The sequence below is a fragment of the Girardinichthys multiradiatus genome, chromosome 12, assembly GCF_021462225.1.
Source record: "Girardinichthys multiradiatus isolate DD_20200921_A chromosome 12, DD_fGirMul_XY1, whole genome shotgun sequence".
Taxonomy (NCBI): Eukaryota; Metazoa; Chordata; class Actinopteri; order Cyprinodontiformes; family Goodeidae; genus Girardinichthys; species Girardinichthys multiradiatus.
The window spans coordinates 45,662,049-45,679,865 of NC_061805.1; the positions used below are offsets into that span (position 1 = coordinate 45,662,049).

General features: G+C 41.1%; 1 protein-coding gene across 3 annotated transcripts in view; it reads left to right on the plus strand.

Annotated features, from left to right (window-relative positions):
- hs3st1l2 (heparan sulfate (glucosamine) 3-O-sulfotransferase 1-like 2) overlaps nt 1-17,488 on the plus strand; it is a 48,155-nt gene extending 30,667 nt beyond the window's left edge. For 2 of the 3 annotated variants that reach the window (XM_047382442.1, XM_047382440.1), the window contains exons 2-3: nt 13,807-14,235; nt 15,018-17,488. In XM_047382442.1, the coding sequence (XP_047238398.1) occupies nt 13,960-14,235; nt 15,018-15,683 (942 nt within the window). In that variant the 5' untranslated portion in view covers nt 13,807-13,959 and the 3' untranslated portion in view covers nt 15,684-17,488. Of the gene's footprint in view, nt 1-7,112; nt 7,147-13,806; nt 14,236-15,017 lie in introns of all 3 variants that reach the window. The other variant, XM_047382441.1, reaches the window with a different exon arrangement.
- Nucleotides 17,489-17,817: the final 329 nt, after the last annotated feature.

Here is a 17,817-nt window from a genome sequence, read left to right on the forward strand (position 1 = left end):
TGTGCAGAGCTTGGTCAGCTTTGGCAGCAGGTGCATGTGCAAGGTGATTCAATCCAAAAAAAAAAAACATCAACAAGAGACTGAAATTCTGCTGGAAAAACAATGATGGACTGAAGAGGATTGGAGCAAAGTTTTCTGCTAAATCTTATTTCATATTGGTTGGGACCTCCAGATAGATGAAAAATCATTTGGAGAAAAAAAGGTGGTTAGCCTCCATGATTCCTATGCCATGCACAATATCTGACAATATCTTTTAGTTACTGATTTTTTTCAAATCCGTAAATTTGTTTTCAACCTTTCAAAATCAAAATACTCCACAAAATGCTGCGCTGGAAACATATCTGCTATTGATTTTACTCACTTATGATTTATGCAACATTTTGATTCCAAGTCCCACAGTTTGTCAGATTTAACATCTGGTGACAAGTTGCAGTAAGTTCATATCCACGGCCTTCACATCTACATCCAACCACATGTGTGGTTGAATGTTCTGGTGCTCTGCAGAAACATGTCAGTGCATCAGCTTGTCTGGAGCTACAAATAGCTTTCTACAAATGAAAAACATCATCATTTTATTTATTTTTATTGTTAAAATTAAAATTCTTGTTACTAATAGAATCTGCTAAGTGCCTCTGCAAATGATGAACACTGTCATTTTAAATAATTATGTAATTTGCTTTTCATAATTTTCTGGAACATATTCTGTTTAGCTTGAATTGTTTGCAGAAATCCCTGCTATTTGATTTATGCAGATGATACGGTAGTAATACTAATATAAGCTTGTGCAGCAGAGACAAACCTTTGAAAGAAAATTAAAGACAGAGAGCTGTCTAAGCCTCAAGTGTCAGATCTGCACTTGTTTCTGTCCTATTCACTACGTCTTTAATTTTTAAATGTCTTCCAGGAAGAATCAAAACTCTGACTCATGCACACAGCTTCAGTTTCTGGTTTAGGGAGCCTTGAAATCCTCACTCATCATGACACAGTACCCTGAAGAGTCAAAAATTCTTCACTTCAATGAATTTTTAGCTAAAAAAAACTTCAAAAGTCTTTTCATTTCTCGAACACGTTTCTTTAATCTTTTTTGGTGAACTCTGAAAGACCTGTAAAGAGAAAAGAAGTTTTGTTTTTTTTTACAGTGAGGAAAAAATTTGTTTTGAGGCATCGTTTGAAGGCAAAAGGACAAAGATGGACTTGGAGAATGTTTGGACACCTTTTCTATATTTATATGTCCCAAACCATTCTGGTCCCTGCTGTTCATTGTCTTCCTTTTATGTTTTCTGATGGGATAACCCAGCAAACGCAGGGAGAAAGCCAGCGGTTGTCCTGTTATGGAAGCATGACCGATTCACAGCTCTTTTTCAGATGGCTCCATCTATTTTGATTACAGACTCCCCTCTGAGTGTTGGCCATCTCCTCTCCAGGCGGGTAATGGGAATGGGATGGGAAATAGGAGCGTCCTCGTTACATTCCCTTTGTTAGTCTGAAAAGCAATCATCTCTGAGTGTGTTTGCTGCAATCAGCATTTGTGATTGGCTGAGAGGAAACAGAAGAGTATGAGAAAGTGTGGTGATGAAAGTATGGAGGTAAGGATACATAAATGGTTGGGGAAATGTAACCGGAATGAATAAAGAATTGGATGGAGGATGGTTGAATGAAAAGGAAGGAGGAGAGACAGAGTTTTATCACACATTTTCAGCCTTAGTGATGCGACAGACTTGGCAGCCTAAAGCCGTCTACCACAAAACCCCCTACCAGGAACAATCTCCATGCTGCTGCACATATTTTTCTGTGGAGATATATACACACTGTACTTCCTTCGTCTTTGCCACCAGCCTCCTCCTTCCCTGCCACCCTCTGTCTCTTTGTACAGACTAATCCCTCCCCACCCCCCAAATACCACGGCTCAGTAAAAAGACATTTCCAAGAGGTTGAATCGCAGGCAGTCGCATGCTGTCTGCTCTCAAAAAATACAGAGGGTCTGCACACTCACACAAAAACAGGAGGCAAACACAGACACAACTCGTCCCAAAAAGCAGATGGCAGCATCTGCCTTTCACAGATAATTAAACCCCAACCTTCCTCCTTTTTCCCTCCGTCTTCATCTTCTTTCCAAATTCGCATGTTTGCCATTAAGGAGGGTTCATGCATCATTAACAGCCTTGGCGTTGTTGTTGTTGTTTGTCCTCTTATTCCACGCTGCCTAATGTGAATCACAAGAAGCCAAAGGCAGGGACTCACTGTGACTCATTTGAGGCTCATTGAGCAGAGCTGAGGGGTTCATAACTTAGAGTTCATATGGTGCAAATAAAGACAGAGGTCCAGCCACCCAAAAAAGACAAATAGTTGTTTTCTACCAAAGGTTTTCTGGATATGTACCAATGTCAGAGTGTCGTGCCTGAGACTCTTTATGTGGACGCAACAAAATAAATGGTTATAAACTGTTTCCTTTGTTTTAGGCTTATATTTGGTTGCAAATAAAACATATTATTGGATCTACTTGACTTTGTTAGGCTGTCTGTTATATGTAGATAACACTTGTTCATGCATCTCAACAGACAGAGTTACAGTAGCTTGAACAGGAATGTGCAGCAGCAAGAAGGTCCTGGGTCCAAATCCTTTCTGCATGAAGTATGCTTGTTCTCCTCATACATGCCTGGTTTCTCTCCGGGTACTTAGGCTTTCTCTCACAGTCTAAAAATGCTTAGGTTAGGATAATAACTAACTCTAAATTGCCATTGGTTATGACGTGTGTTTTTGCATGATTGTTTTGTCCAGCGTTAGTCTCTGTTGGCCTGTGATGGACTGGTGACCGATCCAGGATGGACCACCACGCCTCTTGCCCATAGACCACTTGAGTCCATGAGCCTGCAAGTGTACAAAATTGAAGGATGCATAAATGGTTCAATAATTTGATTATCTCTATAACTCTCTGTCAATGTCTTTATTAATTGTGTTAGTAAAATTAAGACATTGACAAATATTTTTGGTGTTTATTTTAAAATACTAAAGAATGTTTTATTTTCTTTCAATCAGACCCCTGTTTGACTTCTGTTGGTATTACCATTGTCAAACTTGACCTGTTTTATTCCAAGATCTTAAGAATCCATCAGCCAAATCAGATTGCACAACAACCACATACTTTTTGGAGCCTTTAAAAAGTTCTGGCATAATTCTTGCTAGATAGTTGACCACTTGGCTTTTCTAAAGACCCTTGCCAAAGTTAGGTTTTAGCTTCATCCACCCTAAAACCATGTTAGATGAGTCTTTGGTAACATTGTCTAGGATCACTCAATTGTTGTAGATTTGAGGTGACGTTGCAGAATTTGGAGGAAGTTCTACTTTTTTTTTTCATACATTTAAACGATGTACCACTAGAAGTGTCAGTAATACAGACAGTATAACCCTCAGTCTGATGCTACCATCATCATGCTTGACAGTTGCTACAATGTTGTAACATCACCAAACACAGTTCTTGTCATTGTGGCTGAATAGCTTAATTTTCATCTTTTCTGACCAGGTAACATTTCTCTAGAATAACAAGTTCCAGCCACCCTCAAGGTGTTGATTTTGAAGCAGAAGCTTCCTCTCCAGTCTGCTCTGTGTGAGAGAGAAATTACAGCCTTGGTGTTTCGTGGGTAATTCTTGAACATCCTGAACAATTTCTTTCCAGCCATACATCTGATCTGATTTTTATCCAGATGTTATCTTTAAACAATCCTCTTGGGTTATTTGTCAACTGATCCCATCAATCTGACCTAATAAGAAGGAAAGTAGGACAGTCTGTGGTGTAGCGGTATTTGTAGTCCTGTGGGTAATGTAGTTTCTGTGCATCACTGTCACTTACAGTTGGTGTCATTGACCCTGTACTGAACAGGGAGGTGTATGAGGAGCTACAGCGGACCATAGCCTAAAGGCAAAAATACAGAACTACTAGTGAGAGCTGACTTTGGTTATATTTTATTGACATTAAACTATAGCATTTAATTTCCTCAACAAGTGAAGATGTTGGTGAGGCTTTTTTATTAATGTGATTGACATTGTGATCTGTAGTGAGACTCTGGGGAGGCGGTGAAAGAGAGCCTGGAGAAGCTGAGATATCTTCTGGAAAGAAAAGGAGTGAAAATCAATGAAATCGAGACAGAACCTCTGCAGGTAGTAGAGGGATTGGAGGTGGATTCATTGAAGTACCTTAGGTCAGCTACTCAAAGCAACATGCATTGGCCAAAACAGAGTGATGGAGGAGAGTGCAGGTAGGATTGGAGAAAAGGGAAGATTGGTAGTAAGACCTGTTTTATTACATATGGGTTTGAGATAGTAGTGATAACAAAAAGATCAAGTAAGAGAGACAAGGAGAAGATTCAGACCTGTAAGGAGGAAGGGGTAGTAGATACCCTGGATAAGGGGTGATGTGGTGTGACAAAACAGGATCTCAGGTATCTCCCCCAATATGACAACAACATGATATGGCCTCCAAACTCTCCAAATATCAATCTCATGAGTTCATTCAGATTAACAGACCTGGACTCTCCAGAGCCAAAGACACCCACTGTTAATGTTCTGGCACAGGTAACTACATGAAGTTACAGAACAACCACAGAGTGTAATAAGTACCAAAATTAATAACTACTTAATATAATGCATCTAAATATTTTTAATTCTCATTTCACAGTTGGAAGCCAGGCTTGTCTGGACATATTAAATGGATATTTTTTTCCCTGTTGTACCACATGATTAACCTCCATGAGAGATAGCAGTCGGAAATGAATGCAAAGCCTTTGTTCCCGCTCAACACAAAGCCATTTTTTAATGTCTTTTTAATGACTTGTGGAGGCACTGCTAGCCAATTAAAATCAGTTTGAAATTAAAAGACATTAAAGAAGCTGTTTTATAGACATGATATGCTGGAGCAACATGACTTTACATATCAAAAAGAAGATATGACATTTAAATATAAAAAGGTTTATTGTAATGTAAAATCATCTTTGAAAACAATTTTTTTCTGTTTTCACAGCTGCTGTTTTTCTCTTGGCTTCAGTATAACAGCAGTACGGCTGTATTTGGGTCAACCAGCATTTACCTCATTTTTTTCTAAGCATCAAGGTCTAATCAACACTCGCTGTCTGTCTGGGTTTGACATGTGCATCCAACTCTGTCTCCTTTCGTGTTTGCCAAGATTAAAAGTTCATTGATTCAAAAATATTTCAGGCCAGGAAGGTGCTACTTGTGTTTTATTAATGAGCAGCTAAGAGGATGCTGCAGGCCATCCCCCATTAGCATAGTGCTGGGGTTTGTTAGCTGATCCGCATAAACAGAGAAGGATTCAAACAGGTCAGTGAGACAAAATCTGGAACAGGAGATGTAGCTGAGGTTAGAAGCAGGTGAAGATGAGCAGAACAGTGTGAGCAATGAGTGATGGAGGAAATGGTCCCAAAGAGCAATGGAAGTGAAGGCAGGAGAATATTCCATTTTACAGAGAAGACACAAGGGATTCATGGAACCACTTAACACAAGACAAGTGTCTCTCCATGCAACACACACACACACCCACACACATATATAGCTACCTAAAGGTATCTGTCTTTGTCTGAGCTGCTCATATATGAACTGTACACGTCCTACCTTGTGGCATTGCCTCCCTGTTTACTGCTTCACATCAAGTTTATTACTATCAGTGATCTGAATGAGGCATTAACTGTTTGTAACCAGGTAAGTTGGCAAAATGTTCAAAAACAGTAGAGTCTGACAAGTAAAAATTGCCTCGTTAAGTTAAATGTTTTCTAAATAAAAGGTCTCCTAACTGAACTAAATGGGCTCACATGTTCTTGTACAACAGTAAGCATTCACAGAACCTCTGCTGATTGTGGCTGCATATCGAGGTCTTGGCAGGTCCATGTTGTGTCGCTGATGACAGTCACAGTGTATCTTTTACATTAGACCTTTGCACACTGGGGGCGGGGCATATGCTTGGTTGTCAAGAATTTCAAACAGACGTGAAACCAGAGATTTGCACTCACTTTAGTTTTTGTATCAAACAGGGAATAGCCCAGTAACAAACCACTGCTGTGTACCTTTCCCCTGGTAGCTGCATATACTTGTGTCTGCAGTTTGTGGGCACAATTCCTAGTATAATAAGAGTTCACAGAAATCTAAGCAGGACTTTCAATTTGTAGAAATTACAGCAAATACACTTTTTTCAGTATGCCTCTTATGCCATCTGTTAATGAATTGTGTCCTAAATGAGACAGATAATCTTGTGATGTGTCATCAGGAAACAACCACTAAAAGACAAAAATAACTGTTTGGCTTTATTCAAATTTAAAAAATAAAAACTGACAGCTTCTGCTGATCACAGCTGAAAATCTACAAAAAAAATGCAAATTAAAAACAAAATGTTGTTTGGAGTCCATTTTGGATCCAACATGAATAAAAGTCTCAATTTGTCCTGATAATGGACTCTTTCGACCGTCTCTTATGGTAAATTAAGCTGTGCTTTTCATGTTTTCTCTTCATATTCTCTATTTTTCTATCTCTTTTTGTGTCAGTGCAACTTCTGTACTCTGTGATTGAGCATGCCTGCTATGGCGGTGCCAAGTACCCAGAATGCACTGCAGTGTGACATCTGCATGTCACAATCCGCCTCTGTTAGGTTTAGGCTCTGCAGCATTTTGCTTGGTTATATTCTATAGGTTTTGCCATATTCTGTTTAATTGTTCCCATTTGGGGCTGTTAAGTTTATTCCTAACAATACACCTAACAGTGAGCTTTTTGTTTCTCTTGTAAAACCTTTTTTAGTTAGTGTTCTGTTTGATCTCAGTTTGACATTTTTTCCTCAGGCTTTCATGTTTAGCTACATGTATATTTGTTTTTCCTTCCCTTTTCTGTTCTGCTCTTTCCTTCTGTCTCAGCTGGTCCACATATCTCCTGATTGCTCTGCTTTCTATCTGCCTCAGCTGCATTTATTCCCTCTGATTAGCTCTTCTGGTTCGCCTGTCATTTCTCTACCCCTTCCTCCGTATATATACTGACCGGTTCTCTTTGTTCTTCATTGGTTCCTTCTATTAATCTGCCTTTTGGTCTGTTTCTCTGTTCCATGTTTGGTTTCTCCATAGCCTCAGTTGTTCCAGCCAGTTCTGCCTGAGTTCTGTAAGTTGTTTTTATTTGAGTTGGAGTTTTTTCTGGTCATTAAACCTTCTCACTTTTAGTTGCTCTGCATTGAGTCATTTTCCCCAAACATGACACTGCTTTGCCTGTTTTTAACCATTATTGCAGATAAAGATGTTAAGCCTTTTGACCAGGATGTGGGCCAACAAGCAGATTGATCCAAGCTCCTTTCTTAGCATCACTATATTTGACATTAGATCAATTTTCAGACCAAGAACATCAAACGACAACATCCTGGTCAAAGTGCTTGGGTAAAAGCAACAATAAAATTTAACAGTCAGTTAAAGCTACTAAGCAGCTTGCATTAATCTTTCCATAAAGCCATTAATATGCACAATAACTCTGCAACAAATAGTCTGGAGTTGATATTGCAAAGATAAAATCCATTACTTCCTTCCTACTATTAAAAAAGTGCTGTTGGTTCTGTTCTGTTTGGACAACACCTGGTAAAAGAAAGGGGAGGACATTCATTACTGGACAACAAAGCAAACAAAGAGGACGCCAACACTCAAAACAAAAAACGAACCCAAATACTCCATAAAATGGATGAATAAAGCAACAGATCAGTTTTCTGATGAGAACAAAGGAGTTTACTCTCCATTTAAATCCCATTTAGCCTCTGTCCTGCTTAGTTTTCAGTACCGATGCTGTGTTCAGTTCATATGTGACATTTTTAAATAGCATCCAAGTTGTTATAATTAAAATTCAGTTGTTTTTGCCCCAATTTTGTCCCTCCAAAGACCACTGTTTTTCTTAGGCTTATAATTACTGTATACACGAGTACAATTTACAAGTCTGATAATTATAATTCATTTAAAGAGTATTGTTCTAGCACAGACAGTTTATTGAAGACAGAGAATAAAGAAAGAATTATAAAGAATTAAAAAATGCATGACTGCAGTGTTTAGGCTGTGCTGCTTCACATGGCCTTGACAGAAAGGGAAAACAAGCATTTAATAATTTTGTTTTATAATTTTTGCTGATACAAGTTTGTATGAGGAGTCACAATCATCTGACAATAAATATCAATGAACAAGTTTACTAGTGTTAATAAAAACTAATAGAAAGAAATATTCCTATAATGAGAAGAAGGAAATCCATGACCAAACATCTTTGAATTGTGTTTTTGTGTTCCATTTTTTCAACCAAAAAAAACCCTTGACACTGCTGTACATGGAAAATCCCCTTTGAATCTGCAGTGTGATGGCAGAGGCTGGACGGATGACGCCAGTGTCGCCAGGTCGGGGGATAACACAGAAGGTCGGGGCCTGCGGTGATGCTCCCTGATGGTGCAATTAGTGCTTTGCTATAGGAAAAATGTGAGACAGGATCTCTCCTCTGAACCGGAACATTGTTGCACTAATTAATAACTCAGTCGCGTCAGAGCAGCTTTGGCAGCGTAACATCGGGAACAACAATAACAGCAGCAACAGGAAACAGAGGGAGCAGGAGGAAGGATTTGGTGCTGCATTTACTGACGAAAATCCATAGAAAATGCTTAAACTTTTAAACTATTGGATGCATCACAAGCAGACTGTCGGATTTCACCTGCAACTGAGAGATGTCTCATACATGCTTAGCTAGATTTAGAGAGACCTGTTATCCTAGCATTGAGCATGCACAAGGAAAAACATGCCAACTCCATACAGAAAGAGCCCAGGCTGAACCTGGGACCCTCTGCAGCAGCCACTACTGCTAACCACAGAGGCATCGTAAGGTCCAAATATTTAGACCCTTCTTGATAATCAGTGAAAAAAATCTTTGCTGACATTGCAGCAATCAAAACCTTGTTATAATTGCTGACCAGTTTATTTGCTTGTGTTCACTGATATTTTGAGGACTGGTCTCTGGTAATAAGCTCCAAGTCTTTGAGGTTGGAAGGCCTCCTTCCCATCAGCTCCATGTACAGATTTTCAGTTGGACTTTGGCTAGGCCACTCCAAAATGTTGACTTTATTTCAAGAAAGAAGAGCAATGTTTTTAAAACTGAAAAATTATTTTAAAGATAAAACTATAATTAGTATAAAATAGGCAATAAATCTTATAGTTTAACGGATTTTGTATCTAAACCTGGGCCTTATATGGGAGGCTGCTGACCTTGACTGAGGACATTATCGGGCAGTGGAAGGAGTACTTCGAGGATCTCCTAAATCCTGCCATCACACATTCCCTGGTGGGAACAGAGGGTGGGGACTTGGGGTTAGACTCTTTCATCACCCAGGCTGAAATCACTGAGGTGGTTAAAAAGTTCCGCGGTGGCAAGGCTTCGGGGGTGGATGAGATCCGCCCTGAGTACCTCAAGTCTCTAGATGATGTGGGGCCGTCAACATTGAGTGGCGCTCGGGGACAGTACCTCTGGACTGGCAGACTGGGGTGGTGGTCCCCCTTCATAAGAAGGGTGACTGGAGGGTGTGTTCTAACTACAGGGGGATCACACTCCTCAGCCTCCCTGGTAAGGCCTACGCCAGGGTAATGGAGAGGAGAGTCCGGCCGATAGTCGAACCCCGGCTTCAGGAGGAGCAGTGTGGTTTTCGTCCTGGCCGTGGAACACTGGACCAGCTCTGTACCCTCTACAGGGTACTCGAGGGTTCATGGGAGTTTGCCCAACTGGTCCACATGTGTTTTGTGGACTTGAAGAAAGCATTCGACTGTGTCCCTCGTGATGCCCTGTGGAGGGTGCTCCAGGAGTATGGAGTCGGGGGCCCTTTATTAGGGGCCATCCGGTCTCTGTACAAGCGGAGCAGGAGTTTGGTTCGTATTGCCGGCACTAAGTTGGACCTGTTCCCGGTGCATGTTGGACTCCGGCAGGGCTGCCCTTTGTCACCGGTCCTGTTCATAACTTTTATGGACAGGATTTCTAGGCACAGCCAAGGGCCGGAAGGGGTCTGGTTTGGGGACCAGAGGATTTCGTCTCTTCTTTTTGCAGATGACGTGGTCCTGCTGGCCCCCTCTAGCCAAGACCTACAGCATGCGCTGTGGCGGTTCGCAGCCGAGTGTGAAGCGGCTGGGATGAGGATCAGCTCCTCCAAGTCAGAGGCCATGGTACTCACCGGAAAAGGGTGGCTCGTCTTTTTCAGGTTGGAGGGGAGTTCCTGCCTCAAGTGGAGGAGTTTAAGTATCTTGGGGTCTTGTTCACGAGTGAGGGAAGAATGGAGCGGGAGATCGACAGACGGATTGGTGCGGCTGCCACAGTAATGGGGGCGCTGTGCCGGTCCGTTGTGGTGAAGAGAGCTGAACCGAAAAGCGAAGCTCTCAATTTACCGGTCGGTCTACGTTCCTACCCTCACCTATGGCCATGAACTTTGGGTCATGACCGAAAGAACGAGATCCCGGATACAAGCGGCGGAAATGAGCTTCCTCCGTAGGGTGGCCGGGCACTCCCTTAGAGATAGGGTGAGGAGCTCGACCATCCGGGAGGGGCTCGGAGTAGAGCCGCTGCTCCTCCACATCGAGAGGAGCCAGTTGAGGTGGCTCGGGCATCTATACCGGATGCCTCCTGGACGCCTTCCTCGGGAGGTGTTTCAGGCACGTCCCACCGGGAGGAGGCCCAGGGGACGGCCCAAGACACGCTGGAGGGACTATGTCTCTCGGCTGGCCTGGGAACGCCTTGGGCTCCACCCAGAGGAGCTGGAGGAGGTGTCTGGGGAGAAGGACGTCTGGGTGTCTCTGCTGAGTCTGCTGCCCCCGCGACCCGGTCCCGGATAAGCGGAAGACGACGAGTACAAGGCCTTACATGAATATATTTGTGTTGTTTAAATAGTTTCATATTATGTAGAACCTTTTTTGTTTGCAAAAAATCAAAACTTATGATGTCTCTGTAAAAAATAGTGTTGGCATATTCTTTTTTGAAAAACACATTTATCTGTAAAATATTTATAATATAGTGTATAATATAATGTAATATAGTTAAGAATTAACTTTTTTAAACTGAAAAAACAAACGTTTTCATAATTATTTCAAATTAAGTTTCCAATGCAGTACATTTCTGCCACGTTACAGTTTGGGTTTTGATTTTATTTTGTGTTTGTAGCATTTCCTTGTTTATTTATTGCCATTAGGTCTTGCCGTAGTAGTTCATGCTTTTGTGTTCAAATACTCATTTTATTTTTGTGTTCTGCTCTTTTGTATATTTGGATTTATTTAGCTTCTCTCATCTTTTTCCCTTGGTTTGTAGTTTCTTAGTTCAGCTTCCTCTGTGTTATTTAGTCTCCCTCTCTCAGCTTCCCTGCTGTCCTTCTGCCACAGCTGTTTTCCATCTGCTCATTTACTTACTTGCGTACTGTCCAGTAATAATCCCCAGTATAAATACTCCTTGGTTCAGTCACTCCATGTCAGATCCCCTGTTGTCCTCACCCTGAACACAAATATGTTCAGTAATGTTCAAAATAATATATGAAGACCCAAAAAACACAGCAGTGGTGTAAAAACATAGCAGAAATGTCAAAAATCAAACGATAATTATTTGTTCAAAGATTTGGCCAAGCTGAGAAATAGCTAATTACTGACATTTAGAGGCACATGTTGGTATATATATATATAATCCTATGGATACCACTGGTTTGTATATTGGCAGTATACTAAATTAGGAGACAAACCGCAGGCTCTGACCTTAACAGCAAACCCATATGTTTCTGTCATACTGTAGCTTTAATTTTTAAAATAACATTTATGGTTCAATGTGGTGTTTGTTGCAATCATCTTGGGCATCTCTTTTGTTGCTTTAGTTTTGCATCCTCGTTGCTACCCAGTTCTGCTCCGTTTTTCTTCCAGTTTCTCCTGGTTTCTGCTCTTTCATTGCACCCGGTCCTAGTTTGATTTGGATTATCTGGATGCACATGCAGACCAGTGATGGGTGTGGAAATTATTTAGCTTGAGAAGAGCAAAAATATCTGGAATGGCCACCAGAGAGAATTTATAGTGCCGTCACAAGTGGAGCGATCGGGCAGTATCAGGAGCACCCGGCAGTAAGTGACACAGCAGACACAGAAGATGCTTTGTAAATGCCTCAGACAGCATTACCTGAACTTGAAAGAGTTCAAATAAAGTTGCATTTTTGGTTTGCATGAGAGCCATGACCTTGTAGTGCAGCTGCCCTGCATGTGGGGCTTGCAGATGGCTTGCAGTGATAGATGTTGGAACTGTTATGTGATCATGCACCATTTTTTAAGTACAAGTCATGGTCTCATACAAGTCTGCCCATCACTCCACTCATGATGCCACCACTTATACCCTTGGCTTCTTGTAAATTAAATCCTTTACTCTGAGTCTGATATTTGTTCTGGTTTTAGTGGTTCCTTATCATCCCCTCTTCTTGGTTATCTCATCTGCCCATGAACAACACAGTAAACACCTTTCTTTGATAGTTTTCATGCTTCTTCCTTGCAGCAAAAACAATCAGCAGTTAAGTGTCACTAACTGGATAAACCTCTAAGTTTAGTGGAGTCTATAAACAGTTTTTTTCAAGTAACAATTCGTGTACCGGTTGAGTTTGTAGTTGCTGCAAGACATTTTTCCATGCATCTTTACAACGTTACAGATAAAATCAGGATTACTCCAATAAAAGCTTTTAAAACAGCAGCTCTTCTCACAGAACGCTGCGGTTGAGCAGCTGATCAGTTCTGCCTTCAAACATTGGAAAGAAGACCTTGTTTTGATGCTGAGCATGTGAACCTGATCACAAGTGTGATGAGATTATTTTAGATACACAGCTGTAAAAAAAAGTATTGTGTGAAAGTCAACTATTAATTTGCTAAAATATGCTTTGGTATACCTAAAAATCTACCCAGAAAAACTCCTTATCAGATATTGCAGCATTTGTACATTAATCTGTAGCTGCATCTTCTTGTAAATGGGGTTCGGAGTGGACTCAGACAGAGGCCCTGAACCTCACAAGCACATTCATTTATTTTCAGGGCATCTCCTCTCAGTGTGTTTTCGACCTGGATTAATATTTTAACGCCTTCTGGCCATAATCATATCGCAACTCCACAGTCTGAACTCAGGCCAAGACTTTTCATAAAATGGTCCATTAAAGAGAACTTATAAGATCATAAAACATTTGAATGAGCATATGTGTACAGACCTGCAGAATGTGAGATGAAAATAAATTATATTGTGACTGCACACATATCCTAATGATGGAGATACTGCTCTGCTCAAAAGAAGAAACAGCAGACAACACCTCAGCTGCAGTTCTGTGATCAAATATCTGCACCCTGCTGAGAGATGATGAAGTGCAGCTGCATAATTATACATCACATATAATAAGATACAAAAAAGGGGAAATTGGAGTTTCGTGAGTTTATCTTATATGCAATCTTGCAGTGTTGTTGCATCTAGTTGTTTTGGAAACTTCTTAGCATGATTCAGTATTGACAGTAAAGGATCACATGTTTTCTCTTTTTAATAAAAACATTCATAGTTGCAAAGTTCTGACCTGAAAGTTTCTGAAACCCCCAAAAAACAATGCTTTTATTGCAAATATCTTCTTTTGAGTTATTTACATTTACAATTACCCTTTTTTTGCTTGTTTTGCAGCAAAACAAGCAAAAAACCTTTAAACATTTATCTTTAGCAGAGTGTTGTTCATAAAGAGTCAGGCAGTAAAAGCCGACATTAATCTTTGTAATTTTTCCTCTCTCAGGTCATGAAATTGACGAGCGTCCTCCTGGGGCCCCCTACTGACTGATAACAAGCACTGCGTGGGAGCTCAATGAGTGTGTGCTCCTAACCAGCGCTCCACCTGTGTGTGTGTGTGTGGGTGTGTGTGTGTGTGTGTCTGTGTCTGTGTGGCACCATGCTGTGGACAGTGCTGCTGGCGCTGCTTGTGCTTCTCCTGCTGCAGACTCAGCTCTCTGTTTGCTTAAGGGATCTGCGCACCAGGGGGTCCATTTCGCCTCTTCACTCTCCTGCTCCATCTTCTTCCTCCCCCTCCTCCTCATCATCATCCTCTTATAATGCTACCCAGCAGCGGCTGCCAGGAGCTATTATCATTGGTGTACGGAAAGGCGGCACCAGAGCCCTGCTGGAGATGCTCCACCTGCACCCAGACGTGGAGGTGGCGAAGGCTGAGGTAAAACCCCATTAGTGTCACATAAGGGCAAAACAGACATTAGTGGCATAATCATTAGTGTGCTGCAGGGTTTATGAAGTATACTACTTAAAATTTTAGTCATCTTTAAATATGTTCATAACCTCCAGAAACTGTACTCAGAGAATCATGAACATCATTGAACATTGAATGTATATAACTGAAAACACAATGTTTTTATGTGGCACTAAAGTGCAGAATTCTACATTTCCCTTGCCTTAAAATACAGTCATGTTCTGTTGCAGCAGCATCATCTTACACTGAAAAAGTCAGATAAATCCAACGTTTGTGTACATTTATTCAGTGGGGGGAAAAAATCCTAAATAACTGCTTTTTAATCAGCAGTAGCAAACGTATTGGCCCTCTATCAATCCCTTTAAAATAAATGTAACTGAAGTAGTTTTTATTTATGTTTCACTTTTTTATGTTGATCACATTTGTATTATTATTTTAGTTCTGTTTTGTTGCGATTGTTGTTTCTGTTACCCCGTTCTGTTTTTTCTCTAATTACTGCAGCTTGTCTGCCTGAACCAGATATGACCTGCTGTGCCAAAAATTGTGATAAAATCAACTGTGCTAAGGCTAATTTTCCCCTGTTGTAGAGCAAATCTGCGTTTGACAACCAGACATGAGTCTGCAGAACCTTTCTGCTCCTTGACACATTATTAACCCAAATATTAGTTCATATTTCAGTCAAGAGAGCTCATGGTAAAAAAAAAACAGAGGTTTATTGATCTTCATCATCTTTAATAAATTGTTCTCAGGTCCATTATTTCAATGTGGAGGAGCACTACCGCCAGGGTCTGGTCTGGTACCGAGCCCAGATGCCCTTCACCCTCCCAGGGCAGCTGACGGTGGAAAAGACCCCCGGCTACTTTGCATCTCCTCAGGTTCCAGCTCGAGTGTGGGACATGAACCCCGCCGTCCGGTTGTTGCTCATTGTCAGGGACCCAGCAGAGAGGCTGGTCTCTGACTACACCCAGGTCCTTCACAACCGCCTGACACAGCACAAGCCCTACCAGCCACTAGAGGAGCTCCTGCTCCACAAAGGCCACATTAACCACGGGTACAAGGCACTGCAGAGGAGTTTGTACCATCTGCATCTGGCCCGCTGGCTGGAGGTTTTCCCCAGGGAGCAGATTCATGTGGTGGATGGCGATGCACTCATTCGGGACCCCTTCCCAGAGCTGAGGAAGGCGGAAAGGTTTCTGGATCTGCCACCTAGGATAAACCCCAGCAATTTTTACTTCAACATCACCAAAGGCTTCTACTGTCTCTTGTCCGCTGGGCACGATAAGTGCCTGGATGAGTCTAAAGGCAGACCGCACGCTCCGCTAAGCACACAGGCCTTGCAGAAACTCTGTCGCTACTTCAGGAAGCCCAACAAACATTTCTTTGAGATGGTGGGGAGGTCTTTTTCCTGGTGCTGATGCAGCAACTTCTGAGGGAAGCAAAACAATCAGAGACAGAAGGAGAGGAAACCTGTGTGTTTCTGATGGTAGATGACTGAAACATTATATCTTTTTTTTCTAGATACCTTCTCAGGTGTAAACGTGGTCAAACATTCTGCACCCACTAGGAAGCGGAACTGAAAATGTGGTCGAAAAAACTTTAACCAAGTTGGTGCCTCCTCAGAAACGACGAAGCTACAACAACGGTGCCATTGAAAAGTTTCCAAAAACTTATTAGTTCTTATGTGTGTGTTGTGACAGAAAATGGACAAGAACTGAGCAGATGGTTGCAAAGTTTGATTGTTGCACTATGACCAAATTGCATTAAAAGTCAGTCAGTGTAAATACTCTCAGAACAGAAGCTTCTGCTGTGATTTTAAACTGCTGTAAAAAGATGTTAGTTTGTAAAACACTTCAATTTTTCATCATGTTGTTATTGTTCTGTTAGACTTAGTAAAGTTAAGTAAAGATTGTGTCTTATAAAAGTATTCTTCCCTTTTCAACTTTCCCATGTTTTGTCACGTTACAACCATAAACTTGTGTATTTTGTTATGTGCTATACAGATACGTTTGTCATTTGCACTGAATGAAAATTATGGTTTTTTTTACAGATTTTTACAAATTTTAGAAACTATGGCATGGATTTGTATTTAGTGCCCTTTATTCTAATACACCTAAATAAAATCCAGTGCAAGTAATACCTTTCAGAGGTTGCCTAATTAGTAAACAGAGTTGATATGTGTGTAATTTAACATCCAAATAAATACATATGAGAACATTAGAGAACAAACAGAATCCTGAAGACTAGTAGACACACCAAACAGGTCAGGGATAAAGTTCTGGAGAAGTTAAAAGCAGGTTTAAGTTAGTAATTACATCCCTACAAAGACATGGCTGTCCATCTGAACGGACAGGCAGGGCCATCAGAGAAGTAAGAAGCACATTGTAACTCTGGAGGAGCTGCAGAGATCCACAGCTCAGATAGGAGAACCTGTTGTAAGTCATGCACTCCAAAAATCTGGCCTTTATGGAAAAGTCTTAACGACAACAACCACTGAGTTCCTGTTTGCTGTTTGGCACAAGTTGGGACAAAGCAAAGCTATAGATGAAGGTGTTTTGATCATATCTGGCAGAAAACTCAAACTGCACATCAACCTGAACACACCATCCTCACAGGGAAACATGGTGGCGGTAGCATCATGCTGTTGGGGAAGCTTTACTTGGGACAGAGAAGGTATTCAGAGTTGATGTGAAGATAGAGGGAACTGTCCGAGGCTTAAAAAGACCTCAAACTGGGGCGGAGGTTAACCTTCCAGCATGGCCCTACCATAAACCAGCCAGAGCTACAGTGGAAGGGTTTAGATCAAGACGGTCTCCATGTATTTGAAAAGAATAATGGGAGAAAACTTCAGTCTTTAGAGTTAAAAGCTGGTAGAGATTTACCGTAATAGTTTTGCAGCTGTAAAAGCAACAAGTTATTTCAATCAAACAGTGTCACTGGATTCAAACCACATATTTCAGAAAGTCATGAATACTTTTCTTTCCACTTCAGAGTGCACCAGTTTAAACTGGTCTATCACATGAAATCTCAATGAAACACATTGACGTTTGTGGTTATAACATGACATGAAAACTGTGACAAAGGGGTATAAATACTTTTGCACAGCAGTGTACATATATTTCCAACCTTTTGAAAATGGCACATTTTCATTTTCTTTATACGTGAAGCCCAATACGGTGTTATTGTTATATTAACGTGTCCTAATAAATGCATTCTGACTTTCGTTCAGTCTCCTGCCTGAGCACAGAGATCAGGTTTAAAGGGTTTGAACACATAAAGACGCGGGGATAAAGAGGGAACGATGGGCCTCCCTGGAAACACCTCGCTCTTAAAGAAGACGAAGATGTTCACTGTCAGAGTCTGTCCGACATGGTCGTTACATCCAAGTCCAAAGTGAGATCCTTTTCATCATTGAGTTATTCCTGTTAAGGAGTTAAATCAAGTTTCTCCAACACAGTATGATAAACAACAGCTGTAGGTCACCTGGATGAATTTAGTGTCTCTTTTTGATCAACCTTAAACTATGTTTAGTTCAGTCCAGATCAGGGTGGC